Genomic DNA, 21,122 nt, shown 5'->3' on the forward strand with positions numbered 1-21,122 from the left:
GTATGCAAGTATATATAATTACATAGATACATACATACATGTACATACATGCATACACACACATATATTAACACATACATACACACAAACACACACACACACACTTGAAGCTACATATATACATACATACATACACATGCAAACACAAACACAGAAACTCCAAGATATATACATACATACATACATACAATACATACACAAACATACTCAAATACACATACATGCATATACAAATATTAACATATACATATACACAAACATACACATTCAAAGATATATATATATACATTAACACACACACAGACACACATACATGCGGTAGAAGTCACTCATGACCAAGTCAGACCACTTTCTAAACTCAGTAAATCTATGCAAACACTTCAAGGGTCCAAAAAGGTTCTTGTGAGTGAGTTTGTTTTCAATGGATAAAGTGTTGTGTGGCACTGAACCCACTTTTCAATGTAATAGTTATAAACCCAGCGGCACAGACCAGAAACACAAAAGAGGTAGAGATGACCAGAAACAAACTGCACCAAATTTTGCCACACAGCCAACAGTCTTCAGGAAGGGGCTAAGGTGATTACACTGACTCCAGTGCTCAACTGGTACTTATTTTATCAATCCCCCAAAAGGATGAGAGGCTGGGGTCATCCTAGGTTAGAGGTCCCAGAGATGTCATCATGCATAGAGCTGACCAGGTCCACCAGTGCTCTCTTTTGCTGGTGGTCCCATGCCAGCCCCTCCACAAATGAATATGCAAACCATCGAGTCTAAATGATGTTCCTTTTTGGCTTGTTTGTTTTTGTCTTTTATTTGAGTTTGGAATTACTGTTCTGGCATCAAGCAATTTTATGTAATAATGTCATTTTCTCCAAATCATTTCAGATCTGTTGACGTCAATGGAATACATAAAGAAGAAAAAAGATAAAAAGATGTAAAGGGAAAATAATCTAAAGATCATTAACAAAACAATCCCAAAAGCAATCTAATAATCTCTGAAAACGAAGTCTTTGAGAAGCAATTCCAGTTCTATAATATCCCTGGATTTACTGGCATTTCTGTAACACATGATGTCCAAATCAAGCAAGCACGGAAAAACTCATCATTATGATGATGATGATGAAGATTTTGTAAGTGGCAATTATATGTTGAACTCATCGTCGTCATCATCATCATCAATTAATGTCCATTTTCCGTGCCAGCATGAGTTGGACAGTTCCACAAGAGCTGGCAACCCAGAAGAGTGCACTGAATTTCAATATCTGTTCTGGCATGGTTTCTGCAGTAGGATGCCCTTCCTAATGCCAACCACATTACAGAGTGAAGTGGGTGCTTTTTATGTGGTTGGGAAGCAAACTTCTGACCACACAGCCACACCTGCACCAACACATAAAAATGAAAAGAACCCAACAGATGTAAAATATCGACAAGATATAAAATTCACATGATAGTACGATGCTCTGTCAATGTGTCCTCATGCCATTTGCATAAATGACTAACAAAGGCAGAGTGCCATTGGAAACTATGGCTGACTCATGGAGATATATTTGACAGCTTCATTAAATTTCATCTCCTTGAAAGCTCGTTTACAATCACATCAATGGGATAATGGGTTTATCTTTTGATATATTGATTGTTTTTTTCTTGTTTTTAACTTAGGTTTTTTTTTCCTAATTTTTTTTTCTGATGTAAAATATTCATGTAAAACTGCGTTTCTTTTTTAAACTTTACTTTTTGAGAAAGTCTTGATGTTTTTCTTTAGTAGAAATTTATATACATACATGCATATATATATATATATATATATATATATATATATATATATATATATATATATATATGCACACACACACATATATATATACACACACATACATAGATAAATATACACGTGTGTGTGTGTGTGTGTGTGTGTGTGTACATAAACATATAGATGGTCAGATGGATGGATGGATAGATAGATAGATAGATAGAAAGAAAGACAAAGAGAGATGGATGAACATGCTGATAAATGGAGAGAGTGAAATAAACATAAATAGAGAGACAAACAGATGGATGGATCAATCGATCGATCAATAGGAAGATAGGTAGGTAGGTAGATAGGTAGATAGACAGACAGATTGATGGAGAGAGAGAGATAAACATAGATAGATAGAGAGAGAGACAGACAGACAGATTGATAGATATAGATATATCGTTGCAGTCATGGCTGTATGATAAAAGTAGTCACAGGTGAAACAGTGTTGTTAGAAGCTCGCATCCCAACCACGTGGTTCTGGGTTCAATCCCACTGCATGCACCCCGAGCAAGTGTCTTCTACTATAGGCCCTAGGTCACTTGCAGCAAATTTTGTGTGCATTACTCTTGGAACCTCAGAATGTAGCAACAGGCAAAATGTCACTATGCATATATATATATATATATATATATATATATATTTCGTGCGGGTGACACGTAAAAGCACCCACTACACTCTCTGAGTGGTTGGCGTTAGGAAGGGCATCCAGCTGTAGAAACTCTGCCAAATCAGATTGGAGCCTGGTGTAGCCATCTGGTCTCACCAGTCCTCAGTCAAATCGTCCAACCCATGCTAGCATGGAAAGTGGACGTTAAACGACGACGACGACGATATATATATGTTCTTTTCAACTATCTAATACTTTCCTGTTTATTCCGGCTGTGCCAAAGAGATAGAGGTGATGATGATGATGACAAAGATGATGGTGATGATGATCCAATGTGCTCTTTTTCTTTTGTTTTTCAATAAGACAGTAAGTAGAGTGTGATTTCAGATTTTAACTGCTATATCTAGCAGGCTGAGCAACCACATAGTCTTCCTTGCTGCCTCACAATGTTTATATACGTGTGTGTATGTATATGTGAATGTTGGGCACATATGTGTGTATATGTGTATGTTGTGTACATGTGTATGTATATGTGTGGCGGGGGGGCGGTGTTAAGTAGTATATAAATATCCCATAGTGAGTGTAGGCCACCTGGCACAGATTTCCATCTAAATATAATCTTTGTGTATCGTTGTTTCACAAATAAAAGAGAAAAAGAAAACCATTAAAAAAAAAAACGATCAAAAACATGAAAATAGCAACAAAACACTGGAAAAAATGGTGAAACAAAAGCGTTCTTGTGTAAACTAATACAGTGTATTTTGGGGTGTAAGAGCGTGGTATGTGTGTATGCGTGTATATATGTACGTCTGTTTTTATGTGTGTGTGTATATGTATGTATGCAATATGAATATGTGTCTCAATGTATGTATGTATGTGTATATGTAAGTATGAAAGTATGTATGTGTGTGTATGTATGTATGTGTATGACTATGTATGCATGCATGTGTATATCTGTATGCATGTGTATGATTGTATGTATGTATGTATGTATGTAAGACTGTACTACGTATGTTAATGTGTATGTGTGCACATGTATGTACCATACACTTGTGAGAGCGTTTTATTTATGTTCAAATAACTAATACTGTTTTCTACAATTTCAAAGGTTGGCATCCACAGGTTCTGTTGGTGCCCTCACCACCCTAAGTGGTTGAACCCAACTTTATAGGGAGTTTATATTTATATACACAGGGTGCGATGAGTAAATTGTCGGTTTCCCAGTTTCACAGCATATAAATACCCCACCTGGACGGGACGCCAGTCCATCGCAGTGTTACTCATTTTTGCCAGCTGAGTGGACTGGAGCAACGTGAAATGAAATGTTTTGCTCAAGAACACAATGCATCGCCTGGTCCAGGAATCGAAACCACCATCTTATGATCACGAGTCCAACATCCTCACCACTAAGCCACATGCCTCCATGGACAGGTCAACAATCTCACTAAATGGAATGCCAGCCTGTCGTTTATAGCAGTGTGGACTGGAGAAATTTGAAAGTATGATACACATGTATTCTACCCCAAATGTACCTTGAGGGTATAACCTAAGACATCTCCACCACCATCTCTCTCTCCTTTCTCTTCCAACTGGGGTATCCTTGTTTCTCTTCTACAGGAAGACACCTATCTCTATTCCCCTACTATACTTTTGACTTCTCATCAACTGGCACAAAGCCATATCTCCCACCCAGTTAAGGGGACTTTGTCATGCAAGTGACTTGCTGATCCCACTGGTGCTGGTGCTATGCAAAAAGCATCTTGTACACTCTGTAAAGTGTTTGACGCTAAGAAGGGCATCCAGCCAAAGAAACCTTGCCAAAACAGACCACCCTCAATATTACTACCCCCTCCCCCACCAGTGGACGGGTGTTTTTCTTTCAAGCTACTCGGTGACACCACTGGTGCTGGTACCATGCAAAAAGTACTCAGTACATTCTGTAGAGTGGTTGGCATTAGGAAAGGCATCTGGCTGTAGAAAAACCATGTCACAACAGTCAAAACAAACAACAGACAGACCTTGGCACAGTCCCCTGGCTTGCCAGCTCTTGTCAAACCGTCCAACCCACACCAGCAGAGAAAATGGACATTAGATGATGATGACAAATTGCTGTTTTAAACTATTACTACTTCTGGTGTACATAGCAAAGAAATATTTATACACACACACACACACATATACTGACCTTCACTTAGTTCAGATGGTTTTACATCTTTCAAGTCATCAACAATCAAATATCCAGCTGAAAGCAGTTTGCTCTGGTAGTTCGGTGGTAAAGGGAAAGAACTGATTTCTCGTTGGTTCTGCATTTTCAAGGGGCTTACCTCTTTGAGGGTTCATTCAGGAACCAAATCCTTGTTGGTAGGATGAGAAAGAATAGAAATTCAAAAACAATTCCATGCATTTTACTTTTTACCATACATTAACCTGGACATTCCTGACCGTATGTCTGGTCAATTGAGGACTGAGCTGTGACTGAATAGAAACAATAACAACAACATATAACTATTGTTTTCAATTATTTAGTCAGAGGAGGGGTAGTACATATGACCCATACAACAGATCCTCCTGAGGTTCATGTTAACCCACTGTCTGTCCTGTGTATCACATGTGATATATGAAACATATTTCTTTGGTGTCTATGTCAATTATTTTCAACCACCAGAGTAACTTGGAACTTATTACATTACTCAGAACATATAAAATGAGGGATCATCATCATCATCATCATTGTTTAATGTCCGCTTTCCATGCTAGCATGGGTTGGACGATTTGACTGAGGACTGGTGAAACCGGATGGCAACACCAGGCTCCAATCTAATTTGGCAGAGTTTCTACAGCTGGATGCCCTTCCTAACGCCAACCACTCAGAGAGTGTAGTGGGTGCTTTTACGTGTCACCCGCACGAAAACGGCCACGCTCGAAATAGTGTCTTTTATGTGCCACCCGCACAAGCCAGTCCAGGTGCATCATATCTGATGCACAGAACACTTGCCTGATAATCTCAAGTCCCAAAACAATATGGTAAATATATGTGTTAAAATGAGATGCATGGCACCTTGGGCAAGTGTCTTCTACTATAGCCTTGGGCCGACCAAAGCCTTGTGAGTGGATTTGGTAGACAGAAACTGAAAGAAGGCTGTCATGTGTGTGTGTGTGTGTGTGTGTATGTGTGTGCATTGTATGTATTTCTGTCTCTGTGTTTGTCCCCCTAACATCGCTTGACAACTGATGCTAGTGTGCTTATGTCCCCGTGACTTAGGGACCGATAGAATAAAGTACTGGGTTTACAAAGAATAAGTCTCGAGATTGATTTCTTCGACTAAAGGCGGTGCTCCAGCATGGCTACAGTCAAATGACTGAGACAAGTAAAAAAATGAAAGAAAAGAATAAGAATATATATATATATATATATATATTCATTTGAAATGCAGAGACGCCTATAATAGGACATCTACTCGCTAGAAATAGCAGCAAAAATACTACATATATATATATATTTAAACACACACCAATGTTTAATCTGTTAATTCCTAACCAATCCCAGATGCCTAACGATGATGAGGAATTTAAATCGCCAGAGATCAACATTACTGAACTGAAACAAAATATCATTATTGGAATTTTTCTGACTCTTTAATCTAAACACTAGAAGTAAATTATGTCATAGAATACATATTTAATTATTTCTGTAATTAATTCCTGAAATTGTATACCTCTGGACTGGATGCATTTTACTTGCTTATAAAATTACATTTAATTCTTTCGTGTTTTAAAAAATTTCAACTAAATTTTATATTTGCTAAATCTGTTCTGAGAGAAAACAATTTTTAATTCAATTTTATAATTTCATGTTTGGGTAATTATCAAAGAACTAAAGCAAAGAAGAAAAAAAATTGCACAAGGTCAGCAATTTAGGGGAGGGATTAGGTCCATTATTACATTGACTCCAGTACTCAACTGGTATCCATTTCATCAACTGAAAAGGATAAAAGGCAAAGTAAACCTCAACAGAAATTGAACTCAGAACGTTCAGATGGACAAAATGATGCTGAGCAACTTGCCCAACATACTGACAATTCTGCACGCTTGCCAAATTTTAGTAAAGTATAATACTGGTCCCAAATTTTGGTAGAAGGCCAGTAATTTTGGTTGAGGGACCAAATGGATTACTTCGACCCCAGTGCTGTTCAACTGGTATTTAAGTTCAAAATGTAAAGCCAGACAAAATATGATGGTGGGAGAACAAACACAGACACAGTACATTCTGCCTTATCTTCAAAACGTCTAGTTAGAATAGAGACAGCTGACGAAGGAATTATTCCAAGTGGCTATCTGTTTTCCTATGTGTTCGTTCCGTTGTCTGTAGTTCATTGTTCTAACGTCCTGTACCCTGATATGCATCTGTATACACATGTAGATGTAAGTATGGACATATATGTGTATATACATGCATATATATTCTTTATATTATATATATATATATATATATATATATATATACAAACACACACATAATGGACTTCTTTCAGTTCCTGTCTACCAAGTCCACTCATAAGGCTTTGGTCTGCCCAAGGCTGTAGTAGAAGACACTTACCCAAGGTACCATGCAGTGGGACTGAACCCAGAATTTATTATCATTATTATTATTATTATTATTATCATCATTATCATAATGACTAGTACTACTACTATTACTACTATTGTTGTTTTGTTGTTATTATTTTCTGTGAATAGATACTAGTGAGAGAGCAGGATGTTATTTGCTCAAGGCCACGTTCCCACATTGTCATTATTTAATTATTTAAATTTCTACTGTTGATACGAAATAAATGGGTCGTCTCACCCCCACCCCCCACTGCCACGCCCGTCATCCCCCACCCCTCCTGCAGATTGCTTCTTTTAATTTTACTGAACCACATCTCTCTTTGTTGTTGTTGTTGTTGTTGGTGGTGGTGGTGTTGTTCTTGTTTTACAGACCACTAACAATACAAGCCCTTGGGTCATTTCTCACTCTATTCCACCTTGGTGGTTATATCAAACCTGTCTTGTCTCACATTACCATATCAATAGCAGTGGGGTGAGTGTGCAAACAAAGGACCCTTTTGTGTAATCATTTAAATAGTAGCCAAATCTCCTTCAAATCACATACTTTTGCCTAAAAAGAAATAAGAAGACCAGAACAAATTGCTCTCTATTCTACCTTGATAGTGTTATTAAACCTGTGTTGGCTGTCATTGCCATATAACTAAAGATAGAGTGAGTGAACCAGCACAAACCTTTTGTGTAGTCATTTGGTCTGATTTAAATAGCAGCCAAACCTCCCTCAAATCACATTTTGTTGCTTTAGAAAAGAAGAAGGCAAGGACACATTGCTTTCCATTCCACTTTGATATTTTTATTAAACCTGTGCTGATTCTCATTGTCATACAACTAAAGACAGGGTTAGTGAGCCAGCACAGAAACTTTTGTGTAGTCATTTGGCCCTCAAATCACATTTTTTTTGCCTTAGAAAACAAAGAAGACAAGGAGACACTGCTCCCCATTCCACCTTGATGTTTTAATTAAACCTGTATTGGCCCCCTTTAACATGATAGCTAATGTGGGAGCTTTCTTATGTAGTCATTTGGCGTGATTTGAATAGCAGCCAAATCTCGCAGAAATTACATTATTTTGTCTTAGAAACAAGAAGGCTGGGGCATAATGTTTTCCATTTCACCTTGGTGTTTTTTATGAAACCTGTCTCTGTTCTCGTTAACATATAACTAAAGATACGGTGGGTGAGCTAACACAGGAACCTTCTGTGTAGTTACATGGCCTGATTTAAATATCAGCCAAATCTCCTTCAAATCACATTTTTATTGCCTTAGAAAAACTGAAGGCCAGGAGACATTCAAGAATGCAGTCCTAGGCAAGCTTTTCATTAAACAACAGAACAAAGAATGCAGTGGGCACAACTGGATTGCTTTTGATGTTAGATCTGCTCAACCAAGGCTAAGTAACAATGTGGATGCCTCCACATGGTTGCTTGATCTACAAATAACAGCCAAGTCTTCTTAAAAACTATGCCTTATCAGTTAAAATATCTGTTTATATCTTTCATTAATATAGATATTTGCAAAAAAGTATACATGTATATGTATGTGTGTTTGTGCATGTGTGTATAACTGTGTGTGTGTGTGTGTGTGTGTGTGTGTATATGTATATATATATATATATATAATTTAGCATCCATCTTGCGGTGTTTTAATGGTGGCAGCTGATGAAGGAGATGTTTCTATGTGGCTTGCTTGTTTGTTGTACCTTGTTTATCATTTTGTCCATGTTCTTTTGCTACGTCATGTACCCAGTTATGTATCTATATGTACATGTAGATGAAGGTATGTACATACATGTACATATATATGCATATACTCATATATTGTTTATATATATATATATATACATATGTATATATATGTGTGCATGTATATATATATATATATATATATATATATATATATATATATATACATATGTATACATGTATACATATATATATGTATATATGTGTGTATATATACATGTGTGTGTGTGTGTGTGTGTGTGTGTGTGTGTAGTCTCTGTTGCCACTTTTCAAACATTCCTTGAGTTTAGAAATAACACCGAGTTGAAAACAAAAATAAAATAGACTGTAATTCGGGCACAAGACTGGCAATTATCGGGGGGGGGGGGGCAAAGTCAAATCAAATGACTGTTATTTAATGTTATTAACCATTGGAATGCCAAAACTGACCATCCTTCCTAAACCTGAAATCACATGGCTTCACAGTGAACTTTTTAAACAATCCAGCGATGCCTGCACCAGCATATATGCATGCATGTGTGTGTATGTGTGTGTGTGTGTGCATGTACCTCCATAAGTCTCTCTCTCTATCTATCTATCTGTCTATCTATTTATCTATCTATCCGTCTGTCTATCTCTCTCTGCGTCAGTGAGTGACAAAATCTGGCTTAGCATCTGCTCTACTTTTAAGAAATCTGTTAAAATTGGCATCATTGCAACAGAAGTGTCATTAAGTACACACTGCACTGATAAACATTCTTCCTACCATGCTTACTCAACTTGCTAAAATTATCAGCCAAATTTCTTAGGACACATTGCATAATTTCAGCCAAATGATGATGGCTGGAATGCCCTTTGCAATACATTGGCTCCATCACGGATGGCCTGGTGCCGCACAACAACAATGTCCTTGATAATTTTATTATTGGCTGATATACCTATACATTTATGCATCTGTCTATGCATACATCATAGTATGTGTGTGTGTGTGTTCACATATACATAGGTGCAGGCATGGCTGTGTGGTAAGAAGCCTGCTTCCCAACCACATGGTTCTGGGTTCAGTCCCTCTGTGTGACACCAGCTATGGTAGAAGACACTGAGTGAATTTCTACTATAGCCAATGCAAGCCTGGGCCAATGGAAGCCTTGTGAGTGGACTTGGCAGATGGAAACTGAAAGAAGCCCATCATACATATATGTGAGTTGGGGGGGGGGGGTATCAAAAAGGTTAAGTAGGATATAAAGTTTGCCTTTTGATATTAATGCTGCATCCGTTGCTAATAGTTAAATGTTAATAAGCCACTGGCTATTCATAACTGTTATACAACACCAAAAAACACACACATACACAAACATGTATATACATACCAAGATTCTTTTAGTTTCCATCTACCAAATCCACTCACAAGGCTTTGGTTGGCCAGAACTGTAGCAGAAGACACTTGCCCATGATGCCATGCAGTGGGACTGAACCCGGAACCATGTGGTTGGGAAGCAAGCTTCTTATTTCTTTATTGCCCACGAAGGGCTAAACATAGAGGGGACAAACAAGGACAGACAAAGGGATTAAGTCGATTACATCGACCCCAGTGAGCAACTGGTACTTAATTTATCGACCCCGAAAGGATGAAAGGCAAAGTCGACCTCGGCAAGCTTCTTACCACACAACCACACCTGTGTCTATAGCTGTGTGTTCTTTTTTTTTTAAAAAAAGATGGTGGCATGGTTATTTATGGCGTAAAAGAAGTAAGTGGAAATAAGATAGTTATCCATTACTTGGTTGTTGCTTGAGCTGGCTCCCAATAAACCTGGTCTAAAAAAAGGATTACAGGTTGTAGACAGAAAACGGGAGCAGCAGGATTCCAGCACAAAGGGGACGGTGGGGGAGGGGGGTGAGAGAAAAGGGAGTAAAAGAGAAAGATTAAGAGAATGGGTGAGTGGAAGAGACAGACTAAGAGAGTGGAAGAATGCAACAGATAGAGGGAGATAGACTGTGAAAGGTTACAAAAGAGAGTGAGAGAGGAAGAGAGAGAGAAGAGAGAGACAAAGTGGGAATAAGAGACAGACTGTAAGAAAGAGAAGGAAGGAGAAAAGGGAGTATATACATATATATATATATATATATATATATATACTCTCGGAGTGGTTGGCGTTAGGAAGGGCATCCAGCTGTAGAAACTCTGCCAAATTAGATTGGAGCCTGGTGTTGCCATCCGATTTCACCAGTCCTCAGTCAAATCGTCCAACCCATGCTAGCATGGAAAGCAGACGTTAAACGATGATGATAATGATGATGATGATATAATGGATTCCTTTCATTTTCTGTCTATTAAATTCACTCACAAGGCTTTCGTTAGCCTAGGGCTATAGCAGAAGACTCTTGTCCAAGGTGCTATATGCTAGGACTAACCCCAAGGCCACACACGTCTCACAGTCACATCTACTCCCCCCAGCTGCCTGTCAACCTTCATATCACATACTTTCATATAAAATTAGTGTACATTTAAACACAAAAGAGGCGACCCTTGATAGGCAGCCTTACACGCTAGAGGGAGCAGTCAAAACATCCAAAATATATATGAAAATATGTTGTCTATTGACTTTTACGGTAAACAAATACTAATATATTCGGTAGAGCTGTATTTGTTTGTCGAGTGTCTTGAAACAATTACACTGTGGAAGAATCATTTCAGTTATTTAAAACACACACACAGAGAGATATATCTATCTATCTACCCATCTATCTATCTATCTATCTATATATATATATATATATATATATATATATATATATATATATATATATATATATATATATACACACAATTAAAAGGGTAACGGTTTATCAATTTATTAATTTATTAATAAATCAACAATTAATAATTTTTACCAAGCCCTTCGGTATGTAAACACCATTATCGGTGGAGAACTTATTTAAAAGTTCTTATACATTTATAAACATAATTAAGGGATCAGCAAACATTTGCTTCACCACATACCGAAGTTCGAACTTCGGTATGTGGTGAAGCAAATGTTTGCTGATCTCTTAATTATGTTTATAAATGTATATATATATATATATATATATATACATACATTTATATATATATATATATATATATATATATATATATATATGTTCTATTATGAACATCTCTTATGTGTTTAAATGTACACTGTATGTATATATATATATATATATATATATATATATATACTGTTATAGTCACTTTTTTTTTACTTTTATATCATGCTAGTATATATAGACACGCAGCCAAACACACACAAACTATAATGCCACAAAAATGTTGTCCAACAACTAAAACTTGGTCACTGATGCAAAGATGCATAGGAATTGTGTCAATGAATGGGTGGTTGACAGATGATAAGAATTCTTTTAATGCTTTATATTATACAAGTACTAAAAGTGGTGAGCTGGTAGAATCATTAGCACACCGGGAAAAATGCTTAGCAGCATTTCATCCATCTTAAAGACGTTCTGAGTTCAAATTCCACCAAGGTCGACCTTGCCTTTCATCCTTTTGCCCAAAATAATGCAAAACAGAGTCAGATCTGGACTGCCATACATAGATGCAAAACAAAAATCATAACCACACAATCATATTGGTTGGATGGTTGGATGGTTGGTTGGTTGGTTGGTTGGTAGGTTTGTTTGTTGGTGGGTGCTCAAATGACTCGATGATTTGTGATATCTTATATAATCTCCAGTGCAGCGAATTTCGAAATCTGCAGTGGAAATGATATGAGAGATCAATACTAACAAATCAACAAGAAGCAAGAGCGAGGGCTTTTAACAGAAAAATCTATATAACATCAAGATCGGCATGATGATGATGAAGAAAAAGATTATCATCATCACCATCATTCTCATAATAATAATAATGGTTTCAAATTTCGCCACTATGGTAGCAGCTTTTCGGGGTGAGGGAATGAGTTGATTATATCGACCCCCAGTGTTCAACTGGTATTTATTTTATTGACCCTGAAAGGATGAAAGGTAAAGTCAACCTCAGCGGAATTTGAACTCAGAACGCAGCGACCAACAAAATACCGCTAAGCCTTTTTGCCTGGCATGCTAACAATTCATGCTCAGATAAGGATACACACCATAGAAAGACAAACTAGACTAAACAGGAGGAGACACATGGCATGAAGAGGCGACAGGACGTGTAACGAAGGATTTTCAAAGGGCAATTATGTAAGAATAATAAATCTGAAGAGAAGAACAAATATATAGTGCATGTGTTTATAGTAACGTTAGGGGTATGCAAATAAGCTATTTCATTATGCCGGCTACCGTCTAATGATTCTGACCAGTAAGTCAGTTTTTCAGGGTTGCATCATGGTTATACCAATATAATGTAAGACAAATATAATAATTCTAGGATGGAATTTATAAAGCTACGCGCGTTTCCACAAATCACATGATTTTGACATCAGACTCGGTATCCTTGAGATTAGAACAGTATACTCCGTATTGTCCGTGGGCATCTGGTTGATCTTCATCACAAATTCATTTCATCGGGCATTACTGCCTTATTGAGTGAAACACAGAGGGATGTTTATCCCTTCTTACCAGTATGAAGGCCAGTCTAGCTATGTCGAAGGGATAAAACATCAATTTGTGATTCATCCAATAAGGCAGTATCGCCCGATGAAATGAATCGATGATGATGATCAACCAGATGCCCACGGAAAAAACGGACTATACTGTTCGAATCCCAGGGATATCGACTCTGATGTCATAATCATGTGATTTGTAGAAACGCGTGTAGCGATTTCTTAAATATTGGTCATCATTCGTTTTGACTCGCAGGCCGATTGGTCAACTTTCGATTTGACTCGCAGGCCTATTGGTGATCGTTCGTTTTGACTCGCAGAAGTGTCATTTGGATCAGCTGATTTTGTTTGCTAATTTCCGTAATTTTTATTTATTTATTTATTAACTTTTGTTTTGGAGTGAAAGAGAGGAGAAAGTGAAAGATACATGTGGATGTATATGAAATGGACATATGCGTGAGAGGGAGAAGGGGTTGGTTGTCACGTATACGTACATACATCCGCAGTCATCTGTTTTTGTGTATGAGAGGCAGAGGGTGATGTCTAAGTGGCACTCTCTCTCTCACACACACATACATACAAAAAAAGGTGTAAGCGTATGAATTTATGTATGTGTACATGACAACACACCCCTTCACTCTCTCTCACACACCCATACACACACGTCCGTTTCATACACACACGTAAACATCTTCCGCTTTAAAACAAAAGTAAATAAATAAATAAATAAAAATTACGGAAATTAACGAACAACAATGATGTCTGCAAGTCAAAACGAAAGTGGCCTAAATATTTATAAACTTCATCCTAGAATTATTGGGTAAAAAAAAAATACGCACACCACCCCGTTTTCGGCGTAACCCTAACCCTAAACACCGGGTGTGCGTCTTCTTTACCAATAATTGTTGTTGTTGTTGTTGTTCTTCTTCTTATTATTATTATTATATGTGTATGTATATATATATATATATATATATATATATATATATATATAATGTACAGGGAGGAAAAAAAGGGATATATATTATATTAATAAAGTAACAAACGCATGAGATTTCTAAAACGAAGAATGAAAACAGTGATTCAAGTATATAAGAAGAATTTCTAGCCTGAACTAAGAATGACAGAATTGAATAAGATAGTAAGCAAAAGTTTTGAAAGAACTCACTTGGAGATGGCGCCAAAATAGAGAACACTAAATTGAAATACGTCATCAAAACGTGTGTAAAAGAGAAAGCGAGTAAGAATAGACGGCGCGTGTTTGGAGACGACATGAGAGAGAGAGAGAAAGCGAGAAGGGAAGAAAAAAGAAGAGAATAAAAATTAGGGAGGGAGGGAGGTTAAAAGAAGTGAAGGGAAGGAGAGAGAAAAAGAGACTGAGGGAGGGACATAGGGAAGAAGAAGAAGAAGAAGAAGCAAAGAAAATAAAGAGAAGTGTAGGAAGAGGAAAGTGAGAGTAACATGTAGAGAAGAGAAAAAAGATGTAGGAGACACAGAGCGACATATAGGAAGAGAGGGGGAGGGAAAGAGAGAGGAGAGAGGAATAATAATAATGTTTGTAGAGAGAGAGAGAAAGAGAGGGGAGGAGGAAGGTAACGTGACTGACACACGTCCAGGCAGAAGGAATAGGATAAAGGAAAGAAGAAAGGGATTAAACGTAACGAATAAATTAGTGAAATGAAAGAAAAAGAGGCGGTGTTGTGGGGAGGGGGGCAGTCAAGATAAGAGAGAAAACCCCACAGTAGATAAAGTGGTGGGGTGGGGGGATATGAAAGCCTTTCTAATTTGGGGATAAGGCCAGAAATTTTGAAGGGAGGCGCAGAGTGATTACACCGACTCGAGTACTTTGAACTGGTAACTTCATTTTTATCGACACTGAAAAGATGGAAGTCAAAGGAGACCACAGTGGGATTTGAACTCGGAATATGAAGAGCCGAAAGAAAATGCCGCTAAGCATTTCTGCTCGACGATCCAACGATTCTGGCTGCTCCCTGCATCAGCGGAGTGTTTAATAATCATGTAGAGAGAGAGAGGGAGAGAGAGGGGGGGGGGCAAAACATTGCCATGGAGATATGGGGAAAACATCAGTCAGAAAGAGAATAAAGAAAGAACGGAACAGAAGCACGGAAGGAAGTTGGTCAACGTAGAAAAACGCGTATATATTATGCAAAGAAAGAATTAACGAAAAATCCCCCCCTGCTGCCTTCTGCAGGGCCGTTAAAGCAGCATTATAGACCCCCGGGCTAATCAATGCACTGGGCCCTATAAGTATTTATACTGACATCAAGCCACACAACATATGTTGATCAAAACTGGGCCGTCTAAATCAGCGAGACCCCCCCCCCCCCCCCAACCCAACCCTCACCCGGGAGAACAACACAGTGTGGTCATGCTTTGAGACGGCCCAAGCCTTCAGCTATTTCTTTGTTTTCTTTTGAAGTTCTTTTAGTCTCTCATGCCTGCGGGGTCGGCTCTGTCTTTCATCCTATCGGGGTTGATAAAAGAAGTACCAGTTGAACATCGAGTGCGATGTAACCAACTTAGCCTCACCTCCGAAGTTGCAGGCCAAGAGACTTTGTAAGTTGTGAGTTCAAATGCAGCAGACGTTGGGGTCGACCCTGCCTTTTCCCCCATGTCAATAAAAGAAAATACTACCAGCTTCTTTTCGCCTGTGTGGTCTTGTACTTATGTTAGTAATTCGTAAATTCTTTATGCGCCAAGTTTAAATTTTGTCGAAGTAGTTTGTGCCCTTTCATTCTTCTTTGATTAGTAAAATAGATAACATCGGCACAATGTCACTAACTTGAAGAGGTATGATGGGTTTTATTTAATTATATTGTTACGCGGTTTTTGACCGGTACTTAATTCTATCGTCTCGAGTGGGATTCGAACTCACGTGTCAAGTAACTGTGGACAATTTAATCGTCTGTTGCCCATCACCTAAAATTTTGGAAATATACGCTGGAATAAAAAGAAACTGATGATATAGGTGTGGGGGTTCGGGTAAGAGATAACTGATAGAACAGAGATTTAAAAAGAAAACAAGATTAATGTGAATGAAAAAAGAAAACAAACGGTGAAATGAAATAGAATAAAATGAAACAGATTAGAAGATAAATGTCTATATATTTATGAGTAGAGGAAAATTAAAGTAAATACAGAAATGAAGTTTGCGGACAGAGAGAGAGAGAGAGGGGGGACAGAGAAAGAGACAGACAAACAGAGAGAGAAAAAGAGAGAGAGAGAGAGAGAAAGCATAGCAGGGGAGATAAGCGAGTAGGCGATCAAAGTTATATATGGAGAGATGGGGGAGGGCAAATGGTGGCGGAATAGAAGTGGTGTATGTGTATGTGTGTGTGTGTGTGTGTTATATATACATGGCGAGAGAGAGAAGTGGAGGAGAGTGTAGGAGGCATGTAAGTTTCAGGGGGACAGTAAGAGAGAAACCATATGTCTGATATATATATATATATATATATATATAATTATATATATATATGTTCATGTATATACATATTTATGCAGATAAATTAAAAGACACAGGAAATGAAATAGTGTATATTTATAAATCTATATAACTCCGTTTGATCAAGCCCCGTGATTAAGATCTATAGATTACTGTATACTATATTACATACATGCATTTATCATAAATAGACACATATAAACGTGTGTGTGTGTGTGTGTGTGTAGTGAAAGAGTTTGAAACAGGAACATAAAGAGGAGAGGAAGGCAACTGCTTGAATGAGAAAAGAATGAAAGAAAGAAAAGGAAAAAAGAAAAGCAAAGAAAAGTGTATAAAGAGCGAGGAGGTGGGAGTAGGAGTAAGAGTTAGACGGGAGGTGTGTCGTTGTGGGAGGAGTAAGAGGTAGCTGAAGAGAGAGAGAGAGAGAGAGTGAGAGAGAGAGAGAGAGAGAGAAGGTGAAAGAACGATAGGGAGATGGTGAGAAAGACGAGTAGAGGACGGAGATTAAAAAAGCAAGAGGGGTAGCGGAGTGAGTAAAATTAATAATAGGGAGAGTTGTGTGAATGAGGGAGGAGAAGGCAGAGGGTAACTGCGACAGAGAGAAAGAGCAAAAGACACAGTGTCAGATAGAGAGAAAGAATGAGTGAGAGGGGGAGGTAGCGTGCTTTGTTTTTGTTGTTAATTTTCCTTTTGGATTCTGTTTATTCACTTTCTTTGACTGCAGTGAAAAATCGTTCTGCAGAAAAGAGGAGGATAGAAGGATAGAAACTGTCCGTACGTTGTTATATACATCTGCACACACATGTATGTATATATATATAAATATACATACATACATATACATATATATAACTGATCCTCGCTTGAAAACAGGCTTTTAATCTCTCTATGTTGTGTTGTCGTCTGGCGAATGCCGTTCGCTGCCGACCACCACCAGTACAAGTACCGGAATGGCATCCTACGGCAACGATGTACAGTCTTACCGACGATTTCTGGATAATTTCTGTCAGCATTTGAGATCAAAGAGAAGATCGACCGGAGGTTCGAATCTTGCCGAAGACGAACAAGACAAAAAAATACAATTGTTTTACGATCACATCGTACAATGCGAAGTAGAAGGAGAATGTCTGGAATGGATAAGACAATACCTTGACCACTAGTAGGTTCTCCTTTTTCTTTTTGCTTTCATTTATATAATAACAATAATAATATTAATTCATATGATTATTGTTTGTTCTAATAGACACGAGGTTAGATATTTTGCCAGAAGTGATTAATCGATTTAATCGATTCAATTACTTGACGGGGACTTTTATTTTGTTGATCCCCTAAAAAGATGAAACGCAAAGTTGACCCTGGAGTGATTTGAACTCACAATGTGGAGGCCACGATGTGTACTGAAAGGGATTTTCCTCGACGCTCTCATGATTCTTGCTATCATTTATACACACATATACATACATACGTGTACGTGTGTGTGTGTATATATATATATATATATATATATATGAACCTTTTTACGGCATGTATATAAGACTATTGTGTGCGCGTATATAGACCTACGTTTGGTGTTTACAAGCGTGAAAAAGTACTGAATGCGTTAGAGACTATATATACACACATATAGGCTATATAATCTGAGCTTAAGTGTTTGTTTTCGATCATATAATTTTGAAAATATAAAGCATGATAGAATTGTAGAAATGCGTTAAAATTATATGTGTGCGTATGATTTACATGATCTAGAGTACTCATACGAGAAGGACCCTTCCATATACACATATATTGTGTGTGTGTGTGTATATATATATATATATATATATATATATATATATATATATATATATATATATATATATATATATATATATATATATATAACAATATATTATAAATTAACTCCTTTATTATTATTAATATATATATATATATATATATATATATATAAATAGGTGTTTTTTTAATTTTTTAATGTGTGATCGTATATAGTCTGCTCAAAATGTATTTTTATGTGTGCGTGTGCGGATATATATATACCCCGATATTTTTTTACTTTTGTTGTCATCGTATATATTACCAAATCATATAGGAATCTTCTTTCTCTCTCGTTAATTCTATCGTTCTTTTACTTTCTCTCTCTCTCTCATTCTGTTTTTTTTTCATTACGTGTTTAATATTTTTGTGTGTGTATATATAACAACGATTCGATACTGGAATTGCTTAAATCGACGAAAAATTCAAACAATAATTAGCTTGTCAATCCATCTCAGTATGTTTACTCGCTAAGTCAGTAACTATGTGCCTGTCTTGTACATTCTTTCAAATGTGTTTTCAGATCGCGATTTGAGAAACTTCGACGGGTTTCGGGGATTTTTCATTCTATTCATTTATTTTCGTTTTTTTTTTGTTTTTTTTTTCATTTTTTGAGGAGTGATAAGAGAAGGGGGGGAAGATTAATTCAAGTGGCGCGTGTGGAGTGTGAGCGCGCACATGCACACGCTCGCGCGCACGCGCGCACAGCACGAGTCAATAACAGCAGGTGAAAGTGCGGAGACTTACACGCATGTGGTATAGCTCGATCTGCTAGAAACAGCAGCCAACTTCCATTCAAATCATAAAACTCCGACTATTTAAACACATTGGATAACACCGTTCTAGATGTTCAGCGGAGTTTGAAATTAGGAGCGCCATCCTTCATGAGAAAAGCAATAGAAATTCCGTGTCTTTTTTTTTTTTTTTTTTTTTTTTTTACGATTCTGAAACTAATTATTTCATTTTCTTTTTTGGCATTTTTTCGTCTGCCTCCTTCCTTTCGATAACACTTCTTTCTCGGATTGGTCATGGTTTGAATGAATTTCTTTGCTTTGATCACGGTTATACGCTCAATGAAAGTGTGACCTAAGGGGGGCGGGTGGGGGGAAAACAAACAGCTACTATACAATCCGGGTCAACGAAAGTGCCTCCACGTGGTTGCTCAGTCTGCTGGAAATAGTAGCCAGATCTATGTTAATCACACATCCCCACTGCCTTAAACAGGGACAGGCTCGTTGGACAATAATATTCATAGATATCTCCTGAAAAAGACGTGATGGTCATGGCAACAATTCCTTTTGATCAAAAGTTGACCTAGTACTTGAAACAATCCGTGCCATTGAGGAAAACTAAAACTTGTAACCAAACACTTCAGTTTCTGCTACTTAATGTAAACAAAAACATGGGACATTGGAATAATTAAAAGAAACTCTTTTATTCTGGGAGGTGGGAGTTTGATGACTAATTAATCTAATTTTAATTTTTCAAGAAGGTTTAATTTTCATTCTAGCGAAATTATTAATTCATAAGCGCAGACGTGACTGTGTAGTCAAGAGGCTTGCCTCCTAACCGTGTGGGCTTGGGGTTCAGTCCCGCTGCGCAGCACCTTGGGCAAGTGACTTCTACAATGGATAGTCCCGTGCCGACCAAAGCTTTGTGAGTGAAACAAGCCCGGATCATACGTGTGTGTGTGTGCGTGTGTTATATTGTCTCCATCGTGTGATAGTTGTAAGCGAATGTCACCGTCATGCAAGCGGTGTTCTTCGTTGCCAATCTTTCACGAAGACTTGTTTGGTCGTGGGGAAATATTTACCTTGCTTTGAAACAGTTGTGGGTTAGTGACAGAAAGGTCATCTGGCTGTTGAAAATCTGCTTTGACAAAATTCCATCTAACCCATGCAAGCATGGAAAAGTGAGCATTTAAACGATGATGATGATGGCAATCTACCCCCAGGAAAGCAAAAAAAAAATGTGCCCAATAGCGTTTGAACTTGGGTCCTAAAGGGATCAAACTTATTCGTTTAATGAAGAGTTCGTGGAATGTTGAATAAGTTCAGTTGTTGTGGGGAGTGAAATCTTAAAACATTTCGAGCTCTAAGTTATGACTGTCCTCATCATCCTAATCATTCATTTTCCATGGTAGCATAGGTCAGATGGAATTTATTGAGGCAGATCTTCAACAGCTGGATGCCCTTCCTGTTGCCAACCCTCACATGTTACCAGACAAAGTGATATTTCCCCATGGTTCGATAAAAGGCTGGAAACAAACATCACTTGTATGATGGTGATGCCCATTTACAACCATCACATGATGTCAAGACAAGGCACCATGCATATACAACATGTTCCTTTTAGTTTCTGTCTATCAAATCCCCTCACAAGGCTTTGGTTGGTCTGTGGCTATATAAGAAGACACTTGCCCAACGTGTTGTGCAGTGAGATTGAACCATAGACCAACATAGTTGGGAAGCAAGCTTCTTACTCACACAGCCATGCTTGTGTAAAAGTTTGGACCAGGATTCGAGTTTCAC

General features: G+C 37.7%; 2 protein-coding genes across 6 annotated transcripts in view; one reads left to right on the forward strand and one right to left on the reverse strand.

Moving 5' to 3' along the window:
- Positions 1–21,122, reverse strand: part of LOC106880674 (DNA repair protein RAD51 homolog 3) — a 108,006-nt gene that overhangs the window by 6,564 nt on the left and 80,320 nt on the right. The window contains exons 1-2 of one of the 5 annotated variants that reach the window (XM_089342942.1): positions 14,482–14,621; positions 4,591–4,759 (exon numbers count right to left, since the gene is read on the reverse strand). In XM_089342942.1, coding sequence (XP_089199068.1) covers positions 4,591–4,714 — 124 coding nt within the window. In that variant the 5' untranslated portion in view covers positions 4,715–4,759; positions 14,482–14,621. Of the gene's footprint in view, positions 1–4,590; positions 4,760–10,100; positions 10,420–14,481; positions 14,622–21,122 lie in introns of those variants that run through there. The other 4 variants (XM_014930724.3, XM_089342941.1, XM_089342940.1 and 1 more) reach the window with 4 other exon arrangements.
- The window catches only part of LOC106880672 (uncharacterized), a 79,197-nt gene continuing 75,546 nt past the window's right edge, over positions 17,472–21,122 (forward strand). Inside the window, exon 1 of the mRNA XM_014930721.3 lies at positions 17,472–17,938. Within this exon, the coding sequence (XP_014786207.1) occupies positions 17,730–17,938 (209 nt within the window). The 5' untranslated portion in view covers positions 17,472–17,729. The remainder of the gene's footprint in view (positions 17,939–21,122) is intronic.

The sequence above is a fragment of the Octopus bimaculoides genome, chromosome 26 (assembly GCF_046866305.1).
Source record: "Octopus bimaculoides isolate indiv1 chromosome 26, ASM4686630v1, whole genome shotgun sequence".
In the NCBI taxonomy this organism is placed as follows: Eukaryota; Metazoa; Mollusca; class Cephalopoda; order Octopoda; family Octopodidae; genus Octopus; species Octopus bimaculoides.